The sequence below is a fragment of the Lissotriton helveticus genome, chromosome 1_1 (genome assembly GCF_964261635.1).
Source record: "Lissotriton helveticus chromosome 1_1, aLisHel1.1, whole genome shotgun sequence".
Taxonomy (NCBI): domain Eukaryota; kingdom Metazoa; phylum Chordata; class Amphibia; order Caudata; family Salamandridae; genus Lissotriton; species Lissotriton helveticus.
The window spans coordinates 1082308597-1082336399 of NC_136057.1; the positions used below are offsets into that span (position 1 = coordinate 1082308597).

Below are 27803 nucleotides of genomic sequence, written 5' to 3' on the forward strand. Positions count from 1 at the left end.
TGGTATACCCCAATCTGCATGCCCTCAAAGGATATGACCGATTTGCTGTAGGTTGCCGACATTATTATTTCCTTCTGTACATATGAATGGTGACAGGTTAAGATGTCCTGTGGTCTACCAAGGCCCACAATCAGCCTCCCTGCTCTATGCGACCGGTCCAGGAATATGTAATGTAATGTAATGTAATGTAAATTGGCATTTATAAAGCGCTAACTGTCACTCCGCGAGGAGTATCCTGGAGCTAAGGGATCAGAGGTGAGAGGGGGTCCTAGACGTGCTCGCTCGTGGACATGTTAAATCATCGTAAGACAGCAAGCATCAGGGGTGTTATATACCCATGTCTTCAGAGCCTTCCTGAATTGAATCTCTGTATTCTGTAGTCTTAGATTGACTGGAAGTGCATTCCAGGCTTTAGTCCCCAGAACGGCAACAGTTTTTCCTCCTTTTGTTATTCGTCTAAAGGCAGGAGGTTTAAGGAGGTTGGCTGTCGAGGACCTAAGAGTCCTAGTAGTGATGTAGGAGGAAAACTGTGCTGAGAGATACTTAGGTCCTGATTTCAGCATGGCTCTATATGCAATTAGAAGAATTTTGAAAAGGATTCTCTTGTGAATCGGAAGCCAGTGTAGAGCTTTAAGTGCAGCGGATGCTGAGGCTCTACGTGGGAGCCTCAGCACAAGTCACGCTGCAGCGTTTTGGACCACCTGCAATTTTCTTATCGTGGATTTGTTGGTTCCTGTAAAGAGGCTATTGCAGCAGTCCAGGCGCGAGAGAATCAGGGCCACTGCAACTGTTTTCTTTGCAGGGAGTGGAATCAGATCGAAGAATTTCTTTAATGATCTGATAAGGCTGAAGCAGGTCCTGGTGATAGCCGACGTGTGTGGGAGAAAAGTGAGCGCAGTATCACACTGTACCCCTAAATTCTTAGGTAACTTGACCATGTCTGGTGGGTAGTTCCCTCTGGCCACCACATGTCCGGCTGGAAAGTCACATCTTTCCCAATGGGAAGCACTTCCGTTTTTTTGGAGTTACATCTAAGGTGGTTATCCCTCATCCACTGGATGACTTTAGATAGGCAGCATTTAAAGTCCTTGTCCCCCAACTATGGGGGTCAGGGCGGAAGATGTGCACCACCAGATCCTCCAACTTCCCTGTGTCTGCTTGCAAAGGAACCCCATGGATGCGGATGTTTGATCTTCTGGATCGGTTTTCCAAGTGCTCGAGTCGGTAGTACTGCTCCTCGTTTTTGTCTCTAAGGGCCAACAGTTCCCGTTCATGGTCATGAAGCTCCTCATTGTGGCGGTCTCCAGCCCATTCGAGGGAGTCCACTCTGTCCACCAGCATGGACATGTTGGTTTTAATATTCTTGATGTAGGTGGCCACTTCTTGTCGCAGGGCCGCAAAGTCTTCCCTTAATGAACTGAACAGCTGTTCTAGGAAGGAAAGTGTGACCGGTTCCTCTTTCCGGCGTCTGCTGCCACCTGAAGGGGCTTTCAAGCCGGATCCGGCGGCGGGTACTCAGAGCATGGCTTGTTTCTTTTTGTGTGGGTTTTATTCAGGTGGTATTTTATGGAAGGATCTTTCTTTGAGCGGGCCAATGCCATCTTTTACCCAGCCAGTCGCCGGGCTCCACAGAAGTGCAGGTCGCTGTTCACTACTGTCCAGATCGCCAGCACTTTTCAATTAGATATCTCTAGGGCTCTCGGGTCGCCAGACACGGTACTTCCCCACTGCTCCGGATCGCCAGTGACTCCCTCCTCCAGCACCAATCTCGTCAATGATCCACCCAGTGGGGCCCGCTGGCCTGCAGGCAACGCTGCAACCGGCAAGACAAGGATAGATTATTAAGGTTTGGCCAGGACATAATCCTCCGTCCGATCTGGTGTCTGCTCCTCCGGACCTGTAGCTCCCCCGATCAGCATCACCTCCGTCTCCCTGGGCTCTTGCCAGATGTGCCAGCTCTCACTCCATGGGCCCCTGCATCTAGCCACTGCGTCCTGCGGCTGTGATCAGGGACAGTCCTACGAAGGGGCTACTCCTGGCGCTGCTTCTAGGGTGCCACCTCATTGCCAATTAAATAGGTCCCCACTTGCGCCTGTGTGATGTGTGGGGATGTGTCTCAGGGTAACGGTTGGGACCTAGTTTCTTCAATGCTGGAACCAGTCTGTAGATCTCTACAGCACCCTGGTTGCCATGCCTGGCACCCCCAGTGTCCCGGGTTGCCGAACCATACGCTGTCTAGGGATCTCTCTGCCTCTCCGACCCCTCCCAGGGTCTCATTCCTCACCTTTCTCTTCACTGGTGAGGCAGCTGTTCCACCAGCTGTTCTTTGTACTTGTTGTGGGGCTTATGTCCCAGTACTAATGTTGTGCGGCCCTCTGGACCAGTTCTGCCCCCTCTGGCCCCATTGGGGCCCGCCTGCAGCTGAGGTGCGGTACTTCGGTTGCGGCCAGAGCGAGCAGCCTGCAGCTGCAGGCCACAGCCCTGCCCACTGACTGCTCCCGAGGCTGCATCAAGCAGTGGGTTACCCCAGGGCAGATGGTGGTGTCTCCCCCATTGTCAGCGGGCTTCCCGGGGGTCTCATTCACACCAGGTTTCCTCTGATCTTTGGAGGCAGGGATGAGGGAGCAGGAGGTTCGAGCCTTGGGACGCGGCTCTGCCCAACATCTGGGTGCTCGGCCACACCACTCCTGAGGCCGCAAAAAAAGAGGGTCGCCGCAGGGGGTCGAGGACAGCTAACCTGCCACCCGTGGACAACCCAGTAGTCTTGCCCACTCCATGGGTCTTCAAGACTTTGTCGTCAGGCGAGAAGGGGGCACGCCGCTCAAGCCCCAGGCCACAGCTCGCCCACTGGTTGTGAATGCGGCGGCACTGCTCTCAAGGCAACAGCAAACAGCGGATCGCCTCAGGGCGATCAATGGTATCTGGCTTGCTGTCCGTTGGCGTCCCGAAGTTCTCGCCCACACCACGCTAGGTAATGCATGTAAATTGCTTTGGCAGGCAGAGCTCCTCAGAAGAGCTGCTGCAAAAAGTCCTGTTTTTAAAATACACTGCACCCTGGGATATCCAGGGTTTACCCTACGGGGGCTTAGGTGTATTAAAAAGGAAGGTTTAGGCCTACCAAAAGGTTTATTTTGCTAGGCTGAAATGGTGGTTTATAACAGCACTATAGACTGCAATGTCAGGCCTTAGACAAGTGTTAAAGGGCTACTGTAGTGGGTGGCACAATGAGTGCTGCAGGTCCACTAGTAGCATTTAACTTACCGGCCCAGAGTACAAGTAGTACGACTTTACTATACACTTCTAGGTAAATTTAATGTTCCAAACAGGTGTAAGACAATTTTACAATGTTTAAGAAAGAGTACACAGTGTAGCACTAGTTTGCAGTGGTAAAGTGCACAGAGTCATAAAGCTAACAAAAAATGGAATTCAGCAAACCAGGAGAGGGGAAGGCAAAAGGTTTGGGAGTGACCTTGCACACAGGGCCAGTTCCAACAGATCCCCAAAGAAGCAGGTAGAAGGAAGAGGTACACTGATTAATGCAAGTTTTACATGTGAAATCCTTCCACTGCTAATGCTGTATATTTGATACTGTTTCTTTCACTATATTTATGTGTATAAGAAACAACAGGCTATTCCCTGCATTAAAAACACAAACGTACCTGTGCCATGTAATAGACGGTGCAAGCAGTCATGTGCAGCACACTGTCCACACACGCAGATTGTTTCCTTTGCCAGGTGCTGCTAGGAATTTCTTGAAGTACAACCAAGGATTTAATGAGAATCTGTAAATATCAAATAAATGTACACATATGTGAATATAATTATTTCGAGAGTAGTTGACAATTATCGTTTCAATAAAACCTAGCAAAGAGTTTGCCTACTAACATAGCAAGCGCAAAAGTTCCATTAGATAGATTTTTTTTATATTTCATTGGATTTACAAATCACTTACACCAAAGCACCAAAGAAGGTAATGCAGTAAAAATAGGAACATCATCAAAACAGTAAATAGACCAAAGAAGCACATGGAGAAAATAGTATGAGCATAAGCACAATAGTTTTTAATTGATTAGGGACTAGAAGTAAGAAATAGAGAAAGATGGAATGAGCACAAAGAGGGCAAGGAAAAACAAGCCAGGCAGCAGGACACAAGTTCAAAAGAATAATGCTAAGGAAGGGCATGAGTACATTTTAAAGGGGAAATCAGAAAGGGACATGACAGTCTGACGGAGGCCAGTGGAGATGGCAGAGGATGGAAAATGTGCTTCATTGGAAATAAATGAAAAAAAAGACTGTAAGACGAGTTCAAATCATCAAAAATAGACTTTAGAGGTGCCTAATAGTAGGTCCAACAAAGAGGGGAGAGCAATAGTAAGAAAGGACAAGTGTAGAGTGTGGATGCTGTACAGTTAAAACAGGTTAGACTATAAATGGCTTACATATATAATTATTCAGGCCAGTCTTCTGCAACTTGATCACAATTATGCCTCAGCTAATAAACTGAGATAGAAATGGTTACGCATATTCAAGGCCTCAATAATCTGTCTCCTTGACCTCAACCTCTCTTTCAACCTACTATCTTACTGGTCTTTTACCAGAAGCAGTCTCAGGTGGTCTTCAGATGCAGTGTCCTCAGTTTCTAATGATAAACCAGTCTCTTCTTCATCTACTGGTAAAGACTCACAGGGTGCCCACCTGAATCCAATATCATCGGTCAAAAATACTTGACATCCTTCATCACATCCTAACGTAAGTCTATCTCCTCCTATTACCCTTAATTGAAACATTGGGGAAAGGAGTTGGCCTAATGGCTAAGGAAGTCAACCTCGAATCTTGGGAAACGGGTTTGAGTCTCGCTAATGACGCTGAACAGTCTGTGATTCTGGGCAAATCACTTAATCTCCCAGTGCCTAACAAAAATGATGAATGTGTCCTCTGTAATGCAACTGGTGCTATGTAAAGGGTTCACGGTTCACGTTCGCGCTATATAAAACTCCATTAAAATAAAAACATGATTTAAACACACTTTGATGCCTGACTTTGTCAATCTCCTGCCAGTTAAGACTACTTATGAATATGAAGCTGGGCAGAGGTGGTGGGGGAGCCTTGGTTTGCGATAATCCAGTTTCTTCTAAGGAGATACAAAGTTTATCATATGATTTATTCAAGTACCTGCAAAGACTATCACCAGCTCGACCACATTTGTCTGAGTCAATATTTGCTTTACACCCAAAAAAAGACTTCAACACTGTCATCTTCTTTTCCTCAACTTTGCTCAACATATTCCAGTCATGTCTAAATGAGCCTTTGCTCTTGGTTATATGATCATCTGCATGTGTATAGTGCATAGTGAATGTGTATAGTCATAGAAGATATGGGCCCACTTTGCCTTGCCAAACAACTTAAAAAGCCCAGTGCATTTGGGAGATATTAGCATTAACAGTAATGATTTCTCTGGTAGAGACTCTATCTAGTCGCAGATTCATTGCCTTAGAATATTCCCTGGCATCAGAGCAATCCCCTTGCATGCCACAAAATGGTGTCTTTCAGTTCTTCGTGGCATAGCCTGTGCCAGAAGTGATGTGCACAGTGCCAATATAGACGCCACTCCAGCACACTGACCTTAGTTCTTGACTATTTTTTCCACACAAGAAGCACAGAGCCAAGTTGAGGTCCCAAAAATCTCAAAATGTGAGAAGACAGGTCGCAGAATGAGGAAGATGGGATGGTCTGTAAAGAATCTGCAGCTACATAGGGTCTCTACCAGATAAAGTATTACAGAAGGTAAGTAACTTGTTCATCTGATAGAGACTTCTAGCCACAGATTCCTTACCTTAGAATAGATACCAAAGCAATCATTCCTCGGAGGTGAGTCTACACAATGTTTCAAACTAAGAAATTCTGGAGGACCAAATGGGCAAAATGCGGGGATGGTTAAATGAAATCACCTACAATTCGCTAACTGTTAAATTTGGGTGTCTCTAGTTGGCAGAGGTAGGTACCTTTAACCAAATAGGAACCCTTACGTCTAGTCAGGGTAAGGGGCTACACTCCTAAAATAACCCCTGCTCACCCCCTTGGTAGCTTGGCATGAGCAGGCAGGCTTATCTCAGAGGCAGTGTGTAAAGCATTTGTGAACGCATACAGTAATACAGTAACAACACTATAGATGGACACCACACAGGCTGTATTATAAAAATAAGTATTTTTATATAGACTTAACACAAGACCAAACGTAAAAAATCCACAATACTGTACTCAAAACTAGACTCTAGAATGTTATAAAAAGCTCAGTTCTCTCAAGTTGAAAATGCGACACTTTACTCTCAATGTACCTTGAATGCGTAACGCAAAGAAAACAAAAGGGTCGCAGGGAAGGTGATGCATTAGTTCCTTACATGCAGGGGAGTGGATGCATCGGTTCCTTACTGCGGCGCAGGGGAGTTGATGCTTGCTTCCTTACTGTGTGGGGAAGGGATGCGTCGGTTTCTTACTGCTTTCCGGTGCGATGCGACAAGATGTCACCTCGATGCGATACTCTTGTCCGGTGCAATGAGACAAAATGGCGTCTTGATGCGATGCTTGCACGCCAGACAGCCGATCGGCGAATCAATTATCTTTGGAGCTGCGATAGGCCCTGCGACGTGCTACTCCGGGGATGCGATGGCAACCTCTGCGATGGCGGCACGCTTCTCCGGTGATGCGCCGCGCTTCAGCAATGCTATGATGACAGTGGCAGCAGCGGCTAGCTTCTTCGGCGATGCGACAACAGCTGCTGCGGTGGCAACACGCTTCTTGTCATTGCATCGTGCTTCCAGCTCCCAGCGACACGCAGTCTCTCAGAAGGCCCAGCACAACAGCAGGCACTTCAATTCCCAGAAAGGGAATTCAGGAGGGAGCTGGTTGGTGAAGTCTTGTATCCCTGAGACTTCAGGCAGGAGGCAAGCACTAGTTCAAACCCTTGGAGATTCTTCTTCAAGTTGATAATAAGCACACTCAGTCCTTTCCCCCTTTCTTTGGCAATTAAGTAACCACTGCAGGCCAACCCCCAAACACACAGCACAGGGGTATTCTCCTACTTCAGCTTCTTCTCCTCAGCAAAGGTTTATCTTGATTCCCAGAAGTGATCTAAAGTTCTTGGGTCTGGGTCCCAATATTTATACTAATTTTCCCTTTGTTCTCTGAAGGCAGAGAGGCCTTTGCCTAGTCCAAACCAGTTCTGTTCAGTCATGGAGCACATTGTGGACAAGACTCATTCTTTCCTTTAACAGTGTAGGCCAGGGACATTAGACGCACCACAGGAGGTGGAGCCAGCATTGTGGAGAGAAGGAACAGCCCTAGTTAGGTCCCAGGTGGAACTCCTCCCTCCCATCTGCATGCAGATCTCTCTATTTAGCCCTGTGCTGACTCACCCTGTCTCCTGAAATCCCACAGCCCCTGTCACTCAAACTCCAGACAAGGAATACACAACCTAGCAGAGGCAGGCTTAGATAGTTAGGCAAGAAAATACCTACTTTCTAAAAGTGGTATTTTCAAACACAGAATGTTAAAACCAACTTCACTAAAAGATGTATTTTATCATTCTGAGTTCAGGAATACTAAACTCAAATTTCTACCTAGTTCCCTGAGTCAGTTAGGATTATAAGATGTTATAATCAAACTGCCCATTTTGGCCTATGGGGAACAGGTAGCCTTGCAATAGTGAAAAACAAAAATTGCTGTAATTTACTATTAGGGCATGCCACACACATCAGGGCATGTCGGCATGTCCTACCTTTTACCCACAATGCACCCTGCCCTTGGGCCTACCTAGGGGTGACTAATATGTATAAAAGGGAAGGTTCAGGGACTGGCAAGTGGGTGCACTTGCCCAGTCAACATGGCAGTACCAGACTGCACTCAGGCTCTGCAATGGCAGGCCTGAGACACACTTTACAAGCTTCTATGGTGGGTGGCACAATCAGTGCTGCAAGCCAACCAGCAGCATGCATTTGATTTACACGCCGTGGCACACGCAGTGCACTGTACTAGGGTCTGACAGTAAACCAAACAAGCCAATCATGGAGTCACTAATCCATACATCAATTTATCATAGGAAGCACTTGCACTATGGCCCTGAATAGCAGTGGCACAGTGCCCAAAAGCTACTAAAACCAACAAAAACATAAGAGGCAACAGCATAAAAATGGAAGGGAGACCCATGCGAATGGTGCCAGGTCTAACACTAACCCTCCTGGCAGATGTTATTGCCACAAGGAAAACAGTTTTCAGAGTTAGGAGCTGTAGAGGGCAATTGTGCATCAGCTCAAAAAAGGGGAACAAATTAGGATAGTGAGAACTAAATTCAAGTCCCACTGAGGCATAATGAGGGGCGTGCTTAGAAACATTCTGCAAACCTTTAAGGAATCTAGTGACAACAGGTGACAAATAGGGAAGTTTGGTCCAGTAATCGTAGAAAGGTGGAAATGGCGGACAAATATCCCTTAATTGTGCCCAAAGCAAAGCCTTACTAGGCCAGGGACAGAACAAATAGATGGACTACATGCAAGGGTGCAGGCAGAGGATCAACCTGTTACGTTGTACACCAAGCTACAAACTTATCCCATCGGGAGAAGTAGATGGTTTTGGTAGAAGAATGACTGGATGCCAGAATGACATCACATACTTTGAGAGGGAGATCAACACTCTTAAATGTTGCCGCTCAATATCCATGAATGAAGAAGGAGAGTGGATAGGATTGGGTACAGTACCCTGCCCTGTTGCTGCAACAGAAGATCTTCCAGAGGAGGCAGCCTGACTGAGTGATAGATGCTCATGCTCAGGAGTTCAGGGTACCATAGTCTCTGTGCCTAGTCTGGAGCCACTAGAAAGACTTGGGCCCAGTCGTTCTTGATCTTCTTGAGAACTATGGACAGGAGTGGTATCGGCGGAAAGGTGTATCGGAGTCCTAAGCTCCACTGGAGGCGAAATGCATCTTTGAGGGAGAGCCGTCTTGGAAACTCCAACATGCAAAAGTGCTTACCTTGCACATTCTCAGTGGTGACTAACATATTTAACTAAGGTTCTCCTTGGAAGAGAACTTGCGCCACCGCCAGATAAACATGGCATTCTTGAGCCGCTAGGCAACGACTGCTGAGTTTGCCTGCTCTGGCATTCAGAAAGCATGCCCACCAGGAATATACCCTGCAGTTCTAGCCATGTCCAGAGATGCAGGGCCTCTTGACAAAGGGTACACAACCCCACACCTCCCAGTTTGTTGCATTGCTACATGACGGTGGTACGGTCTGGGAACAGCTGAAATAGCCTACCCTTGAAGGAAGGAGGCAAGGCTTTCGATACAAGACAGATCATTCTTAGTTCCAACAGACCGATGCAGAGCTGAGACTTCACTGGAGACCAGAGGACTCTGATCGCTACTTCTCCCATTTGGCAGCCCTGGCCCAGAAAAAACACATCTGTCACTACAGATGTGGGGAAGAGAGAGAAGTCGGACATTGACCCAATCACGGTCCTTGAGCCCCCTCTGCAGGTCTTTTGCAGTTTCCTCTGATATCTAGACCAGGTCAGAGAGATTCCCATATGCTGTGCGCACTCAAGTCCTACTGCACAGTCCCACATATACCAACAGGCATGCTTTACCAACAGGATGCAGGAGGCAATGAGGCTCAGCAGTCAGTCTCACTGAAATCAAGGATAGAGGCTGAAACATTGGAATTGTTGCCCAAATATCCTGTACTCGCTGTTCCAGAGGATAATCCCCAAAACTGCACTGTATCCAGAACAGCTCTGAAGAAAGGGAGATTCTGAGGTGTGATTTTGGCACGTTGATAGTGAGCCACAAAGAGTGCAAGAGGTCAGCCGTAGTCTGAAGGTGGGGGGAGACTGCCTGGGGCAAGCCTGCCTTCAACAGCTAGTTGACGAGGTAGGGGAAGACTGCAACCCCTGACCTCCACAAGTGAGCTGAAATGACCGCCATCACTCTGGGGAACATCCGAGGGGCACTATTAAGGTCAAAGGAGAGCACAGCAAACTGATAATGTTCCTGGCCAACTGTATACAGTTGCCGCTCTTCTTTGGTCTGAACCAGGAAGCACCCAGGCTACCCATAGCCATTCACAACGCTGCAATGCAGTGTTGTGATTGGTCTGAGTGCCATGGTTCGGTGCTCAGACCGGGACAGGGAGACTGTGCATGTTCCTCACCAGGCTGTGCATTAAAGCCTGGTGGGGAAGATACTAAGTGCGAATGACTGTATGGCCTGCCCGAGATGGCCGGACAAGCAGTCATGCACACTTGAAGTCCATCCGCCCCCTGTTTCCTCAGGCCCGCCCCGCCCTAACCCAGCCCTGTAGCAAAGAAAAATAAAATGATAATAATGAGGTTATTATCATTTTATGTTTCTTTTTTTTCTGCTCTGCTAGCAGTGGGGTGACGCTCTTCCACCTAAGCGGAGGATCCGCACCCAACATTCGTGGCCACGAGAAAGGACAGAGCCTGCTGTCCCTGGTGGCTGGCAGGAAAGGGTGCAGCTGATTACCCATACCATAACCACAGAAGGGGCTGAAAGCAGAATAAAGCTGTTGTGGGGCCACAGAGAGCTCAAAAGACCTAGCAGGGGCCCTACTGTTGAATCTCTCTCCATGGCCAAGTCCGCTTTGCCTTCAAAGAGGCTGGTTCCATTGAAGATCATGTCCATGGGTAAGGCTTGGTCATCCCCCAAAAAGCCAGTATTCTTCAACCAGGTGTGATGGTGAAATGACACAGAAGAAGCAAGGGCTCTGCCCATTGAGTTAGTTGTATCCAACCCACATCTGATTGTGAACTTTGCTGTGTCTTGCCCATCAGCAATAGCTTGGAAATGTATGGCCTGGGCCTGATCTGGGACCATAAGCAGCACTTATGCAACCGAATGCCACACGGTATGGGAATAGCGGCCATTAAGCATGCAGTGTTCACGGACTGCAGTGCCACACTGGCACAAAAAAAAATCCTCTTTCTGAAGGTATCCAGCCTCTTGGATTCTTTATCTGGTGGTGTGGTAAGAAATGCGCTGGGATTGATTTGGAACATTGAGGCCTGGACCACCAGACTCTCAGGGGTAGGGTGACTTGGAGAGGAAGGCTTGGTCCCCTGGAGTGAGGTGATGGCGGTTAGCAATGGCCCTGTTCACAGGAGCGCCTATGCAGGGCTTGCCCCAGGTCTCAAGTAGGACATCACTGAGGGCTTAATCGAAGGGAAGTAAGGGTTCTGAAGGAGATACACCCGGCTGAAGCACCTCCATCAAAACATTTGTTTTAACTTGAGCCATGGGCAGCTTTAGGTCAAGAACCTCAGCCGCCCTCCGGACCACCATTACAAAAGAACCCTCTTCCTCGGTTGCCACAGTGGGAGGAGAGAGGAGGCCAGTGTCTGGTGAGGTATCCAGACCACAGGAATCATCCAGGTCCTCATACCAGTTGTCATCAACCATGGACTCTGCATGGGAGGAATAGGAATCCCCCTTCATTCATGTTCTTTAGAGAGCCCTTTATGGAAACAGGGCTCTGTCTCCAATTCAGGCTGTGTGGGCCTGGCCTCATGCCAGAACTGACATAATGCGATGCCAGTCCGGCTCCATATCAGAGTTGGGAATCATGATGGCTCTGGCAGCGCCAATGGGTATCGGCACCCCTTGGTCGATCCAGATCCATCAAAGGATCCTAAGGGGTCAACAGGCATCGAGGGGGAACCCACCAGTGGTATTCCAGTCGAAATGACTTCCCGAACCCATGCGACTCGAAGCTACCCAGGGGGGTTCCTCCCCCCAAAAATTAGGCTCATGGTGTCAAAAGACTCTAGAAGCTGGGCAAGGGTTGCTCCAGCTTCAGGAAATTTGTCATTCCCTCACATTCTCCAAAGACCAGGAGTGATGCAGAGAAATTGAAGAGTGCTTCAACTTCTTCTTGTGGGACTTGCCAGAAGAAGTCCTTAAGTCCCAAGACCTCCCATGCAAATGGGACCTGGACCAGCACAGAGTCATGAGACGAGCGGTCAAAAGCTTCATGGTTCGCTTGCGGTAGGCCTTAAGGCTTATTGTCTTGCACTCTGCACACGATGTGGAGTCTCGATTCCTCTTAAGACACTACAAACATATCAAGTGGCAGTCTGTCACTGCCATCTGTTGACCACAAGGTTTGAACCTGGTGGGTTTTTTCAGGGACATCTAAAAAAAAAGAGAAAATAGGTACACTAGTCACTGTCAAAAAGATCAAAGTCAGTCAAAAAATTAATGAGGGAAGCTCTATCCAGATCTGCGCTGATGGCGGTGATAAGAAGGAACTTAAGTCGGTACACTGGAGTGAAGCCTATATAGGCATCGTGAACATAATTTCCTGCACAGACGATACCAATGATGCCACGCACAGCAGAAAGACGCCAACTTCCAGAGCGCAAGAGGGATTGCTCAAAAAGTTTTCAGTTCCAGTCTGATGCCTGGAAAATTCTAAGGCAAAGAATCATCGGCTAGAAGACTTTATGAGCTGTATTATTCTCCTTGATACCTGTACTGGACAACAATGGTTAACAGCAGCTCTCCTGAACATACTACACTTTAAATAACCAACATAGAGTCCCTCCTGCTGGATAAGAAAGGGAGACGTAACCTCTTTGTAGGACTGGGAAAAATAAATTTCCTTTTAAATAACCCTCACCCACCAGGGTTGCCCTATGGTGGCATGCCTAATCATAGGGTTCATCCCTGCCCTTCTACGGACAGGGGCATGCTGCTACCGGGGAAGACGACGGAGCACTTTGTAAATCGATGTTCCTATACACCTATGATGGTTGGAATTATGGAGTGGTTTACATATATGAAAAGGATTTAAAAAATCAGACTAATGGGAAAAAATAACATTATTCAATCCCCTAGTCGATATGCTAAAATCTGGGGATATTAGGGAAAGCTTCAGGTATATGTCCCACTGTTTCCCTGGTCAACTAGGTTGAATCCCTACCCCACGCCTTTTCTTCAGGACCAACAAAGAGAACATGCTCCCACTCCTAAAGTTATATTAACTCATGACTAACAATAATGAACAAAAAGTTAAATAATATAAGTTATACAGCACCAAATTGGTCTTTCCCGATTGAGAGAATAAGAATTCACATAGGCAGCATGGTAGAGGAGGCACTTGCCCACGATTGTGTTTCAAGAAATGAAAGTGAATCCCTGACTGTAGGACTTGGCCTTTTTGGCTAAAGCTCCCTAAACTTTTTGCTTTCCCCCTAGACCGTTTTCCTGACCTAGAGATGTCAATTTGGATGCTTTGGGTACTTTGCCACTGCTGATCAGTGTAAAAGTACAGGAGTTCCCTATGTAAAATGTAATGGTGATTAGTTGTTCATGATTGGTATGTTTGCCTTACTAGTAAAAGTCCCTAGTGAGGTGCACTGTATGTGCAAGGACTAGTATTGCAAGGGCGCACCGAGAAGGGAACTCAGCATTCTGCACGCAGGCCCTACACTAAGGGCCTACGTTAGCATGTAGTCCTGACAAGTGTAACCACTTGTCAGGCCTGACTTACCCTTTTACATACACATGGGGCACCCCTGTGGTAGGTACCAGGTAACCTCTGGGCAGGGTGCAGTGTAGGTAAAAGGCAGAACATAAACTGAGTTGTGTGTTATGTTCTGACAGTGAAAAACTCCCTTTTCGTTTTTCACTGCTGAAAGGTCATTCTGCCCATAGGACAGAATGGGGGAGGCAGGTTGTGTTGTGTTTATTAGCATAGTTTCCTGTCAGTTTATAATGGAGATGTGAAGTTTCGTATGTATGGACTCACAGTGTCATAATTGCATCTTTCTGTGAAGGTGGTTTTGTCACTGTGTGTTTATAAACCACTCTTTTAGAAAGTGGCTGAGTTCTGAGCATTTCTGTCTGTCTCTGAAATGTGGATTGTCTGTGTGGAACTAAAAGGTGAGAGGAGCTGGGAGAGGTCTAGACCCAGAGATGGGTTGAGATGGCACCAGGATTCCCTGCATCTGGAGAGTAGGGGGAGGAGAAGCCAGGGAGGTGAAAAGGCCTGGGCTGGTGCTATAAACCAATTGACCCATCTCCTGCTGAGTGATTAAGGATCCAGACCCCCAGTATCAATGGGAGAGAGGTGGCACTGGGAGGGAGACACCCAGAACTGATTTAGGGAGGGGTCAGGGACCCCTGAGCACATACAAACTTCAAAGACATCAAGGGGTATAACTATGAGAGCTGAAGTCCCTAAACGTTGGAATGAAACAGATATGGATTGAGACTGAACAGGCTTGGACCCATTCTGTGGTCAAGAGAAACTTCTGCTAAATAAGGAACAACTGAAGAGACTGCTGGTGATAGACCAATCCTTGCTTCCTGATCTGGGGCTGGTCTGCAGTTTGCTGTTCTAACTAAGGAAGAGGCTGTTGGGACTGTGCTTGGAGGCGCGGGGTCCCCCTGCTTGAAGAAGATTGTGCTTTGTGCTGTGTTTTGAAACCCCAAGGGCCCGAGGTGAGCTGGCTCCTTGTTTGGAAATACAGGATCATAAATGTTTCTGGAGAAGTCCCAAGCAACGCGGTGTGCACGTGCTTTTTGCTGCCTGAGACGCTCAGAAGTTGTGCCTTCTGATCATGGGCACGCAGGAGTAAGCTAAGTATGTGACGGGAAGAGTGCATGTTGTGGTGCAGGCCAAGGCGTTGGTGAGGAGCGTCTGGTCGTGGTGTGCACAGGGAGACGAGGCGAGGCGAGGACGCACAAGGGTACGTGTGGTGGTGCAGCCTGGGTGTTGGTGGGAAGCGCCTGGACATCGTGTCCACTAACGGAAGAAGTGAGTCTCAGACGCGCTGGGTGCATGTCGTGATGCAGCCAAGGTGTTGATGAAGAACACCTGGGCCTCTTGTGCACCAAAGGAAGAAGCGAGTTTCGGTCACCCAGTGTGCGTGTCGTCGTGCAGCCAGGGCATTGGTGAGGAGTGCTTGGACATCGTGTGCACCAACAGAAGAAGTGAGTCTCGGACAAGCTGGGTCCGTGTCGTGGTGCAGCCCGGGTGCTGGTAAAGAGCGCTGGTGCCTCGTAGGCACCAAAGAAGAAGTGAGTCTCCGACGTGCAAGAGTGTGTGTCGTGGTGCAGCCAGGGCATTGGTGAAGAGTGCCTGGACGACGTGTGTACCGGGAGAAGAGGAGAGGCACGAATGCGAAGGGTGCGTGTTGAGGTGCAAGCGGAGCATTCGTGAAGAGTGCTGGATCGTCGTGAGCACCAGGGAAGAGGCGAATCTCAGATGCGCGGTGTGCGTGCTGAACTGCAACCTGAGGTCCTGGTGAGGAGTGCCTGGTTAGGGTGTGCACCGAATGAAGTAAAGTCTCCACAGTGCTGAGGGCGGGTCTTGGTGTGGACTGAGACCACCGGAGTGAGGGCCAAGTCATTGGGGCGCTCAGAGACAATCAGCAGCGGCCCGGACCAGCAGCCATGGAAGAGCTGAGCCACCTGGCCCGAGTCCGCCGCAGCCCCTGATGGAGTTCTGGAACAAGGCCCAAGTCGCTGACGTTGGGGAGGAGAGTGGGATGGATCGCGCGCCCCCAGGTAACGTGGATGAATACCTGGGGTGGGGTGCGGGCCCAGAGGGACACTCTCTCGGCCTCCCGCTTCAGTCATCTGTGCGAGCTGTTGCTTCAGCTCGGATTACGGCCCGTGCTGACCCAAGACGGGGCAGTACTGGGGCCGGAGTGGGAAGCAGTACTTTTTGTGCCATCATTTGATCCATCAAAACACACAATGGATGGAATGCTGCACAATGGCAAAACATTCACCCCCAGTCACAGATCTGGGTTTAATCCATCGTTATTTTGCTCACCAACCCACCCCAGTTCAGATATGGCCATATGCAAATCAGTCTTGATCCTATGCCTCATGGGAACAGTCCAGCCCGAACTGCCAAGCCATGTCTTCCCTGGACCGAAATCAAGCATCTTAGGACTGGTTTCTGGCTATCAGCCGTCTTCAGCCAGGATAGCTTGACTCCAGTGGCTTAGTGAACAAGGGACCCACGTCTGGGCATACCCTTACCACATAGGATGAACAGCAAAACACACAAGATGATGGATGGAATGCTGCACAATGGCAAAATATTCACCCCCCAGTCACAGATCTGGGTTTAATCCATCATTATTTTGCTCACCAAGCCACCCCAGTTCAGACATGGCCATAAGCAAATCAGTTTTGACCCTGTGCCTCATGGGAACAGTCCAGCCCGAACTGCCAAGCCATGTCTTCCCTGGACCGGAATCAAGCATCCTAGGACTGGTTTCTGGCTATCAGCCGTCTTCAGCCAGGATAGCTTGACTCATGTGGCTTAGTGAACAAGGGACCTACGTCTGGGCATACTCTTCCCACATAGGGTGAACAGGAAAAACAAACAAGATGATGGATGGAATGCTGCACAATGGCAAAACATTCACCCCCAGTCACAGATCTGGGTTTAATCCATCGTTATTTTGCTCACCAAGCCCCCCCAGATCAGACATGGCCATATGCAAATCAGTCTTGACCCTGTGCCTCATGGGAACAGTCCAGCCCGAACTGTCAAGCCATGTCTTCCCTGGACCGGAATCAAGCATCCTAGGACCGGTTTCTGGCTATCAGCCGTCTTCAGCCAGGATAGCTTGACTCCAGTGGCTTAGTGAACAAGGGACCCACGTCTGGGCATACCCTTCCCACATAGGGTGAACAGCAAAACACACAAGATGATGGATGGAATGCTGTACAATGGCAAAACATTCACCGCCAATCACAGATCTGGCTTTAATCCATCGTTATTTTGCTCACCAAGCCACCCCACTTCAGACATGGCCACATGCAAATCAGTCTTGACCCTGTGCCTCATGGGAACAGTCCAGCCCGCCACTGCCAAGCCATGTCTTCCCTGGTCCGGAATCAAACATCCTAGGACCGGTTTCTGGCTCTCAGCCGTCTTCAGCCACGATAGCTTGACCAATCCTTGCTTCGTGATCTAGGGCTGGTCTGCAGTTTGCTGTTCTAACTAAGGAAGAGGCTGTTGGGACTGTGCTTGGAGGCACGGGGTCCCCCTGCTTGAAGAAGACTGTGCTTTGTGCTGTGTCTTGAAACCCCTAGGGCCCGAGGTGAGCTGGCTCCCTTTTTGAAAATACAGGATCATAAAAGTTTCTGGAGAAGCCCCAAGCAAAGCGGTGTGCACTTGCTTTTTGCTGCCTGAGACGCTCAGAAGTTGTGCCTTGTGATCGTGGGCATGCTGGAGTAAGCTAAGTCTCAGATGAGCAGAGTGCATGTTGTGGTGCAGGCCAAGGCGTTGGTGAGGAGCGTCTGGTCGTGGTGTGCACAGGGAGATGAGGCGAGGCTTGGACACACAAAGGTACGTGTGGTGGTGCAGCACCTGGGCCTCGTGTGCACCAAAGGAAGTAGTGAGTTTCGGACACGCAGTGTGCGTGTCGTGGTGTAGCCAGTGCATTGGTGAGGAGCGCTTGGACATCGTGTGCACCAACAGAAGAAGTCAGTCTCGGACACGCTGGGTCCGTGTCATGGTGCAGCCCGGGTGCTGGTGAAGAGTGCCGGGGCCTCGCAGGCACCAAAGAAGAAGTGAGTCTCCGACGTGCAAGAGTGAGTGACGTGGTGCAGCCGGGGCATTGGTGAAGAGCGCCTGGACATCGTGTGCACCGGGAGAAGAGGAGAGGCAGGAACGCGCAGGGTGCGTGTTGAGGTGCAAGCGGAGCATTCATGAAGAGTGCTGGATCGTCGTGAGCACCAGGGAAGAGGCGGGTCTCGGAAGAGCGGTGTGCGTGCTGAACTCCACAGTGCTGAGAGTGGGTCTTGGTGTGGACTGAGACCACCGGAGTGAGGGCCAAGTCATTGGGGCACTCAGAGACAATCAGCAGTGGCCCGACCAGCAGCCACGGAAGAGCTGAGCCACAGGGCCCAAGACCGCCACAGCCCCTGGCGGAGTTCTGGATCAAGGCCCAAGTCGCTGACGTCAGGGAGGAGAACGAGATGGTGGGGTGCGGGCCCAGAGGGACACTCTCTCAGCCTCCCGCTTCAGTCATCTGTGCGAGGCGTTGATTCAGCTCGGATCACGGCCCGTGCTGACCCAAGACGGGGCAGTACTGGGGCCGGAGTGGGAAGCAATACTTTATGTGACATCATTTGATCCATAGCGGGGGCACTGTTAATGGAGCACGTAAATCTTTGCATTACTGCTGCTAAAGAACTATCGAACTGTCGTATGACGCCTGACTTCATTTGTGCCTGACAAACGTAATGCTTGGTGCGCTATGCACTGCGTTATTTCTCCCTTGCATATTACCTGATTGTAATGTGGTGAATTGCATTATTTCTTCAGTGCACAGTGGAGTCTATTTGTGATGACATCATGGGCTTACTGTGAGTGTGGTTGCACATACTAAACACTCGTGCCTTGGAGATAAGCATGGTTGCTCGTGCCAAGCTACTAAGGCGGTGAGCAGGGCTATCTCAGACGGTGTCCTTACTTAGCCTAAAGTTGAAGCGAGGGGTCGGGGACGCACGCTTCCAGCATTTAGTGGCGGCGGTAAGCAACAGGGACCTCCACTTCCAACACTGATCAACAGACTTACAGTGACCCCCTACTTCGACACAATCCCCAAAATATATAAGAACTTGCATCAACCACCTAGACGCTCAATTGTCTCAGGGACTGGATCGATCTTGGAGCCTCTCTCCAGGTTTGCGGATGCCTTTTAGAGGCCGAATATTCAGGGGAATGAAATGTACCTAAGAGACTCCAAGGATGTCTTACGGATCCTACAAGATCTACCTTTTGATCCACAGATACAAGTTTTGATCTGACTTGAAATAGAAAGCTTTTACACTAGTCTCCCCCATACCAAGACGTTGGACATTTTAGAAGAAATGTTATTCACCAGAGTGGAAGTACCAGACCCCATGCAACGTAGTGATGGAGTGTTGCAAACTCGCCGTAACAGAGAACTTCTTTAGGTTTGAAGACAACCTGTACTTACGGATGCATGGTACAAGTATGAGAAGTACATTTGCTCCAAGTTTGGCTGGACTATCAATTTTCAATTTCAAAATACTTTATTCGGTTTACATTTTTAGAAACCATAAAAGTTATATAATCCAGAATACAATACAAACACATAATAAAACACATGAAAGATCGTTGCCCTACAGCGAGACGTAAACAGGGAATTGACTTCTTCATTATGGTGATATGGATGGCATCTTTAAAAACATTATTATATTAAAAAGAACTATAAAACACAATATCCAGTTAAAAATCCAGGCTTTTTCTACATTTCATTGCACATTTTAGGAAACCGGCCACAAAGGGGATACAGTTAAGGTTCAACAGTTGCAAATAAAAAAGAGCTGGACGTGCTTGCTTAAAATTTGACTTTTTTAAAATAGGTTTTAAATAAAGGGATCTGGGCATTTCATAATATTTACAGAGGAACATAAAGTGGAGCAGATCCTGAGGAGACTTATTGTTGCAGTGTTGGAAATGGGATCCCTGGCTGGCCAGGGCTTTCGCCAAAGTCAGTCAGAGACCACCACACCCAAGTCAGGGCAAGGGAGTTACACGCCAAGATAACCCCTACTCACCCTCTAGGTAACGTGGCGCGAGCAGCAAGGCTAAACTTGGAGGCGATGTAGGCTAAGTATTTGCGCACGCACCCCAGCAACAACAACCAAAGGCCCACCACAAAGGAAACTCCACACAAGGTTATATAAAAATAGCCTTTGTATTACACCAAAACACATTAGATAAAACACACACTTTACAATGTGCCAGAGGCACGGGCAGAATTTACAGGGGATATGTACAAGACAGGGCCACCTGGACCACTGTCAGGAATCAGAAGTAGCACTTTCAGAAATAATACTTTCAGAAATAAAGCAATACCTTCAGTAATAAAGCAATACTTTCAGTAATAGCACTTTAGCAATACCTTCAGTAATAAAGCAATACTTTCAGTAATAGCATACAACCAGTCACTACTGGTAACAGGGCCTCACTAGCACCACCTGTACTAGGGAGAAAACAACCACCTACACGTCACACTACCTGTAGGGGTGCAAAAGCAACACACATGATGTCGTAACATTCAGAGGTGTAAAAGGACAAAGAGAACACATGATGAATAATCTACCCATTCAGAGGTGTAAGCAAAACACATGATGCCGTAACATTCAGAGGTGTAAAGGCACATGACGCATAATCAATACATTCAGAGGTGCAGAACAAATACCAATTTCCCCAAACTCACCAGTCACCACCTGTGACTGTCCCGGTGTCCCAATGTCAGGGCCTAAACGTGGCAGTTGCCCACAAAGTGCTGGGCAACTGGAGCAGGGAAAGTTAGCGCAAAGTTGGAGCCTCTCTGGGCTCAAAGAACCACAACTGTGACACTGGTGAGCCTCTCTTAGGCTCTCTCACCAGCAAGGGGGGCTGCTGAGCCTCTCAGGGCTCCAGCAACAGAAAGGTACAGCCTCGCTGGGCTGGGGGGTCCCTCGCTCTGGGGACCCAAAGCAATAATGCTGGCCAAGAGCCTCGCTGGGCTCTAACGCTACTGGTGCCCCCGGGGCACCTCGTGGCTCCACAAACGCGGAGGTGCTTTCTCTCGGTGGAGCCTCTCTGGCTCGGGTTGGAGTCCCCCTCTTGGGGACTCGGGTCGCTCACAAGTGCCCCCTGAGCCCTCAGGCTCAAAACACAAAGGCGCGAGGTCGCGCTACAGAGAGGGGGCGGGGCGGACACCGGCAATGTGTCCCGACGCTCCCCCCTCTTCTGTAGGCACCTACCGGATTCGCGCTGGGCTCTCCAGCGGAGGCGGGTCTCTCCCGCTGGTCCCGGGGCTCTCCTGGGCGGCGGGGCTCTCCTCACCGCGACGGAGCCTTGCCGGCACCTTTTCTCTGCTCTCCTCGCTGCTGGGCTCTCCTCTCCCGGTGGCGAGGCGGAACTTCCGGTTGCTTCTCCCGGGGCCGCGCTCTGATTGGCCGGCCGGCCGGAACACTTCCGGGTCGTCGCGGGCAGCGCGGCGGCCCGTTTCAGGCAGGCAGGCGGGCTCCCAGATGATCCGAGGAGTGGGCTCCCTCGTAGATCAATAAATCGGCACAACACCACAGCAATAAGCGGGGTGGCACCCGCGCTGTCAACTCGCCACACGGGGCGATCGGATGCCGGGTGGGCACCGGCCTCTGCAGACCACAGCGCTCCCAAGCGCTGCAGGCACAAATAAGCGCTCGTAAGCGCTAAACAGCAGCAAAAAGCGCTCCCAGGCGCTAGGGGTAAAATCCAGCGTTTCCAAGCGCTAGGCAGGCAATCTCAGCGCTCCCAGCGCTAGAGGGGCAACAAAGCGCTCTCAAGCGCTACAGGGGAAATCCAAAGCGCTCCCAGGTGCTAGGGCAACAGCAAGTCCTTCAGGGGTCCATCAGCAAGCCAGGGGCTGGGCAGGGCTCAGGGAGGCAAGCCATCCCTGAGCCCAAGCAGCAGCACGCCCCTGGCAGATTCAAGCAGCAAACAAGAACATTTTCATGGGGTCACAGCCCCTCTTTTATACACCTTTTCCCTTTGTCTTTAGGTGCAGGGTGGGGGCAGAACCAGTCGCAGCTGGTTCTGGAGCACTCTTGATGGCCCAACCACCCATTCTATTCACTGGCAGGGCTTGGGTCATCAGTCACACCACAGGGGGGCGGAGCCAGCATTGTGTGGGGAAAACCCAGCCCATCCAGGACACAGGTACACTCCTCCCACACATCACTCATGCTAATCTCCCACTCACCACCGGGGCAGACCCACACAGACTTCCTGGAGCCTGGCATCCCAGCCAGCTCCAGCCAATCACACGCCAGCACCCTCACAGCACACGTACAGCCATGTCTAGAAATGGCGCTTCGCTACTAGACACATACATGCTGCATACACCATCTCGCAGCATTCACTCTCACGAGTTCACACATACCAGACTCAAGCCTGTACACCCCACGCATCAGGAACTACCAGGGACACATACATTCCCCATGCATTCCTATGGGCGGGCAGGCCTAGCTCAGCACATGCACTCAGAGTGCGCACGCACTTTCCACTGGGACACAGTGAAAGTGCGCAGTATCCAAAAATCACCATTTCAAGCAAAAAGTCTAGGGGTGAACCTGCCCTAAGGGCCAAAGTCCAACATGCAGCCACAGGATGCTAACACTTTACCTATGTGACTTTCCCTTGGTACTGCTAGTAACAGATGGAAAAGATTCAATCTAAACCTGGTAAGTAGGAATCGCTCATAAGCAGATATTGGCAGGGACAAGTACGGTTCCATATCTGGGGAGGTTTTAAGCATCAGGTGTAACCGGACACTAGGCTTCAACAGTTCTTTCTCCTTCCTATCCATAATTTTGTTGACAATAAAAGAATGTTTAATGAGCGTTATATCCTTTCTGGTTATACCTTCAGGTTTTGTGAATAATTCCAGATGTCCCAAGTTGCTAAAACAGGTCGTTAAGTACTTAATCCAGGGAATTTTGGATCTATGATCTAAATTTAAAATGTCCCTCATAAGATTATGTGTAAGACCTAGGTGCTTGTTGAGCCAACATTGAAACCAAAAAGTCAGCGGGCGTAAAGCCAGGGTATCACTTATGTAGGGCAAACCAGTTTCTTCGTGGACTGACAGATTAGCTGTCCCCTTTGGGACGCTCAGTAATTGTTTTAGGAAGTTGTTTTCAGTCACCTGGAGGCCTACAAGACCGGAATATCCCCAAATATCGCTCCCGTGGCTGGCTATAGATAAACTTTTGGCTCGATATATTTTTAACATCGCCGCCACTGGTCGATTGCCCATTTTAGTGGCAAATCCGAGAATTGCGGCGTTTGCCCCAGTGAATTGGCCCCTTTTTTTATTTAAAAGTGCTGCCCAGTTAAGCCGGTGATCTAAAAGAACACCCTAATAGGAGAAAGTTGAACAGTTGGGCAACTCTAGTTCCATTCACCATAAAGTTGTACTTCTTGTTGCAACTTGGCCCCACCTGCATCACATAGGATTTGGTGTTATTTATGGCCAAGTCTCGCTCGGTCATAAATCCATTAAAGGCGTCAAGTAGGGTTTATAGACCCTTGGGGGCGCGGGCGAGGAGGACTGCGTCATCCGCATAATGCAAAATGGGAAGTCCTCTCCGTCCCACATAAGGGTAATCAGCCCCTGTGTCAAAACTCCTTCTAGGGTTTAATATATAGGTTAAAAAGAAAGGGGGCTAAGATGCACCCTTGTCGTACACCCCTTTCTGTGTTAAAGTTCCTGGATACCTTCAGGTCTGTTGTGTATCTGATGTTGGCCTTGGTATCTCTGTGGAGGTCCCTTAGGAAGTCCACCAGGGATCGCTCCACCCCCATGGCCTCCATGGACTGCCACAGCTTTCCTCGGTTGACACAGTCAAAAGCCGAGGAAAGATCCATGAAGGCCATGTAGATTGTCCCAGGGCGGGCGATGGTGTATTTACCTAAGATCAGATAGAGGTTAAGACACTGGGCCATTGTCGAGTGGCCTGGGCGAAACCCGTACTGAATGTCCGAGATTATCTTGTGCTCCTCAGCCCTGGTACTGAGTCTCTTTAAGATGGCTCCCCTATAACCTTTACTACTGAATCAATCAGGGAAATCGGCCTGTAGTTCATCACACAATTGCGGTCTCCTTTCTTATAAACTGGTACTATTGTGGAAACTCCCCAGGATGTTGGCCATCCTTCCTTGGCCGCTACGTTTCCCACTGCGGTCAAGATCAGAGCCCAGAAAGAGGGGTTAGATTTAAAAAGGTCAGGTGGAATACCATCCGGACCAGGGGCCTTTTTATTTGTGAGTTGATTTATAGCCACCTCTATTTCTTTCGAAGAAAACCTCACTACTTTGCTCCCTGGATTCTTAACGGATGTCGCTGGTAGGATAGACGTGTTCTTAAATATAGAAGCAAAATGGGACACCCATTCTTCCTCTGTTATGTTGGAGCCCACCACTTTAACCCCTTCCGCATAAAAAGGTGATTGATTGATGGTACTATACGTCCACCATCTTGGAAAACAGAAGATCCTAGCAGCACATATCCCATACCTCACCAACATCAGTCTCTGGAAGAGATATATTGATGATGTCCTTGTAATATGGACTGGAAATGAAAACAGAGACAAGGAATTCATAACATGGCTGATTGAACAAAACGAGTCCTTAAAATTCACATCTCTTTAAGCGAAGGAAGTTTAAAAACAACAACTCACTTCAAGGCCACGGCAAAGAATTGTCTACTTAGCTTTGATAGTTTCCGCCCAAGACACCTGAGAGATAACCTACATTTGGGGCAAATTTTGAGATTGAGGCATACCTGTTCTGAAATCAGTGACTACAAATCCCTAGCAACAGATTTGGCACTCAAACAGAAAGCACATACATTCAGTGACAACATAGTGGCAAAGGAAATGAAAAGGGCCAAAAATAACATTAGGGAAGCCCTTCTGAAACCCACCACACCTAAGGAAAATGAGGCACGCCCTATCTGCATCACTACACATACCAGTGTATCCAATGCAGTAACCAGAAATATTACCAAACACTGGAGAATTTTGAGTGGCAGCGCCACACCAATATCAAACCCTATTTTTCCCCACAGGAGAGGTTGCAACCTAAAATATATGCAGGTACATACACAACAACATCCATCCCGGGAAATACAAGCGGGCAAAGGACTCATCACTGAAATCAGTGGACATCACCCATGTGGCAATTGCAGTGTGTGTCACCTTACACAGTCTACTGAAATGGTCACCTTCAACACCACCACCACGTGGGAACTGAGAACATTTACCGACATGATTACTTGTCCGTGTAATCTGCATAACATTGGCATGACCTCAAGGAAAGTTAAGACCAGGATCTGCGAGCATCAGTGTAACTTAAGATGCAAAAGAGCGACAACCAAAATGACCACCCACTACATTGAACAACAACACACAACCAAGTATTGAAGGTGGCTGGTAATCAAACAAGTGAATAGTGAATCCCGCTTGTTCAAAAAAGAACAACGGTGGGTCTACAGATTAAACTCCCATGAGGTAGGGTTGAATGAAAATATTCCTTGGGGCCAATTGGTATGAAGTAACTCTAAGAGAACACCCACAGTGACTTGTCTCTATTATTTGAAAGGTCACCGGGAACTGATTATCTAGCAATCACTTTTAACTACTGTGCCTCCCTCCCAACACACTAAACTCCGACCAAGACAGGGTCTATTTTCATATGAACCTATTGTGAAGAACATAACTATTTGGTCTCTAAGTAAGCACCAATTCTTATGGTATTCCATAGTGCCTATGGTGGATAATAAATCACTGCTTATGTCACTTATGGAACCTCTGAGGTATTCAGCTGATAATACCTCATGTCCCCGTCACCCTCTTTCCAGGAGGTCCTCCTTTTTTCCTTTACCTTTCACTTCATCCTTTTCTTTCTCTACTAAAAACTTCATTGAGTATTAGCTTAAGGACATGACCCAACGGCTTCTAATTTGAGGATTTACACCATTAGCATCTGGCGGATCTTGTTGCAAGGGCCGTTTTTATTATTTAACAATTTTACTTAGTTTTGTTAATCATTTAATATGTCATTGATTACAGGGTCCCAATGAGGCACGGGTCCCAAAATTCACGTTGGGCCGTGGGACTCCCCAAATACTATTTTATGTGTATACACACACTTTTTTCACCCATTTTTCTTCTCTCTACGCAGAGCCTTTATTGAGAATTTCAAGATGGCGGGGAGAATCAAGATGGCGGGTTGACGCCGTTACGGAGTGGCAGCTTTTATCGGAGGCTCCCGGCTCCCTGCCTCAAGGATTCCTATGATTTCCTATGATTTTTCGATGGGAGAGTAACTCGGATTCTACACTGAAGTAGAGAGACTGAGAGGAAAGGAAAAAGGTCTTTTCGACTAAACTCTACTTACCTCAGACACTCGGAACTTGAACGGCCGTTAGATGCTCCGTTTCATCAAGGGCTGGTGTAGGAGGTGGTTGCTCGCACTCAGATTGTCGAGCACACGGCCACTCTACAGTCCTGGGATCAGCTGGGCGGGCCTTACCTCGCTCGCGGCTCCGCTCATTTCGAGCGTTGAGCTGCGGGCAGCGAAGACGCCGACACACTCTGGCTTGTTCGCCCCTGGTCAGGCTTCTCAGATGAAGATGGCCCCAAAGATTGTCGCTAGAGCCACCCGAGCAGGGAGAGGTGCTAATTTAGAGACGCCGACGCCGATTTCTGCCGACTCAATGGATTCAGCTACTACGGATAAAACACTGGCCTCAGGAAAGACGGAGCAATTAGCAGGTAAGCAACTGATCCGCGCCCCGCTTTTTGTTGTTTCAGACTCCAACTCCGGCTGCAATCTAGGGGAATGGTGGGAACATTATATCTATTTAGGAAAACTTGGGCAACAGCTTGACTGGTCGTACTGATTCAGCAGCAGCAGGAGTTTGTAAAACTATCGGCGATAAAAAGCAAGCATGTCTTACATCAACTAAATTGTCTAGCAAGGCGATTGAAAAAGTTAATTTGGTGGAAAGTATAGATAAAGCTGAGGTGAAACTAGAAGCTGAAGTTGACGCAGCTTTTGACAGGAGAGAGAAGGGCGATGCTGACTTTTTGGAGGATGAGACCACCCCAAATACAGGGGGCCCTGGCAGTAATGAGACTTCTGGTACTACCACTGAATTATTAAGCAAATTCCCCCTGCAGTCTGGCTCAGGTATAGAGGAACAATTCCTGAAGCTGCTGATATGCCGGAACTTGTTGGCTTAATTATCGAAGAGGCAGAAGAGGGCTTGAGTGCGGATTATGAGGAGTTCCTTGATGAAGGCTCAGACCCAAGGGCATATGTCGTCAAACTGTTTCAGAAGGCTTTTATAGACCTTTCAGATTGGGACTGGGACTCGCAACTTCAAAGAGTACATAGACTACCTTTATTCCAAAGAAACAAAGAAAGCAAGTTTCCACGCCCCGTTTTGATACATTTCGGTAATTTTCTACTGAGACAGGCAGTTTCTTTAAAAGCTGGACCCAATACTCCTGTCACAATTGAAAATGTAACCTTTTTCGTTCGATCTGATCTAAGCAAAAGTACTAAGGAAAGGCGATGGAAGCTCCGTCAGCTGATAGATCCTTTTAAGTCCTTGGGCTGTGATGCATATTTACAGGAACCGGCTCGCCTCATGGTCATCAAGGGTGGCCACACGTATTTTTTTACTGATTTCAAAGAGGCAGAGCTGGGGCTTTCTAAGTTTAGGGCATGAATATTAATTTTGGTTTAATTGTTATGAGCATTGATGGGTATGGTCCTGTTAAGTTTCACATATAAGGAAATGCTAGTATAGGAGCAAAAAAGAATGAGGTATATTCAGAAACTATTAGAACCTCTCCTCAATAGCAGGGATTTATTTAGTATTTTCGTCCTCTTTTCTTGAGCTGAATAAATATCATGATTATAATCACTAAAATCACCAGGGAGATTTCTTTTTCTGTCAGCTTCTTTTGTTTTTTTCTCTTGCCTTTCCTCTCACTCTCATTTCTCTTTTTTCTTTTCTTCTTCTATAGTTCCCCACTAGTTTCTCTCTCCTTTTTGTTTTTTTTCTAACTGTTTGGCAGGGATTGTCGGGTGTAGCCTCCCGGCTGCAACTCTGCAGGGCTGCCTCTACAGCGGCAGCAGGGGTATAGAGGGGTGTTCTCCCCAAAGGGACTAAGGGGTTGGGAA

General features: G+C 48.5%; 1 protein-coding gene across 5 annotated transcripts in view; it reads right to left on the reverse strand.

The window, feature by feature from the left end:
* Positions 1 to 27803, reverse strand: part of CFAP54 (cilia and flagella associated protein 54) — a 2603731-nt gene that overhangs the window by 1745002 nt on the left and 830926 nt on the right. For all 5 annotated transcript variants that reach the window (XR_013608312.1, XR_013608313.1, XM_078677994.1 and 2 more), the window contains exon 27: positions 3660 to 3782. Coding sequence is in view for 3 of the 5 variants with exons in the window: in XM_078677994.1 (XP_078534120.1) it covers positions 3660 to 3782 (123 nt within the window). In the remaining 2 variants the exon portion in view is untranslated. The remainder of the gene's footprint in view (positions 1 to 3659; positions 3783 to 27803) is intronic.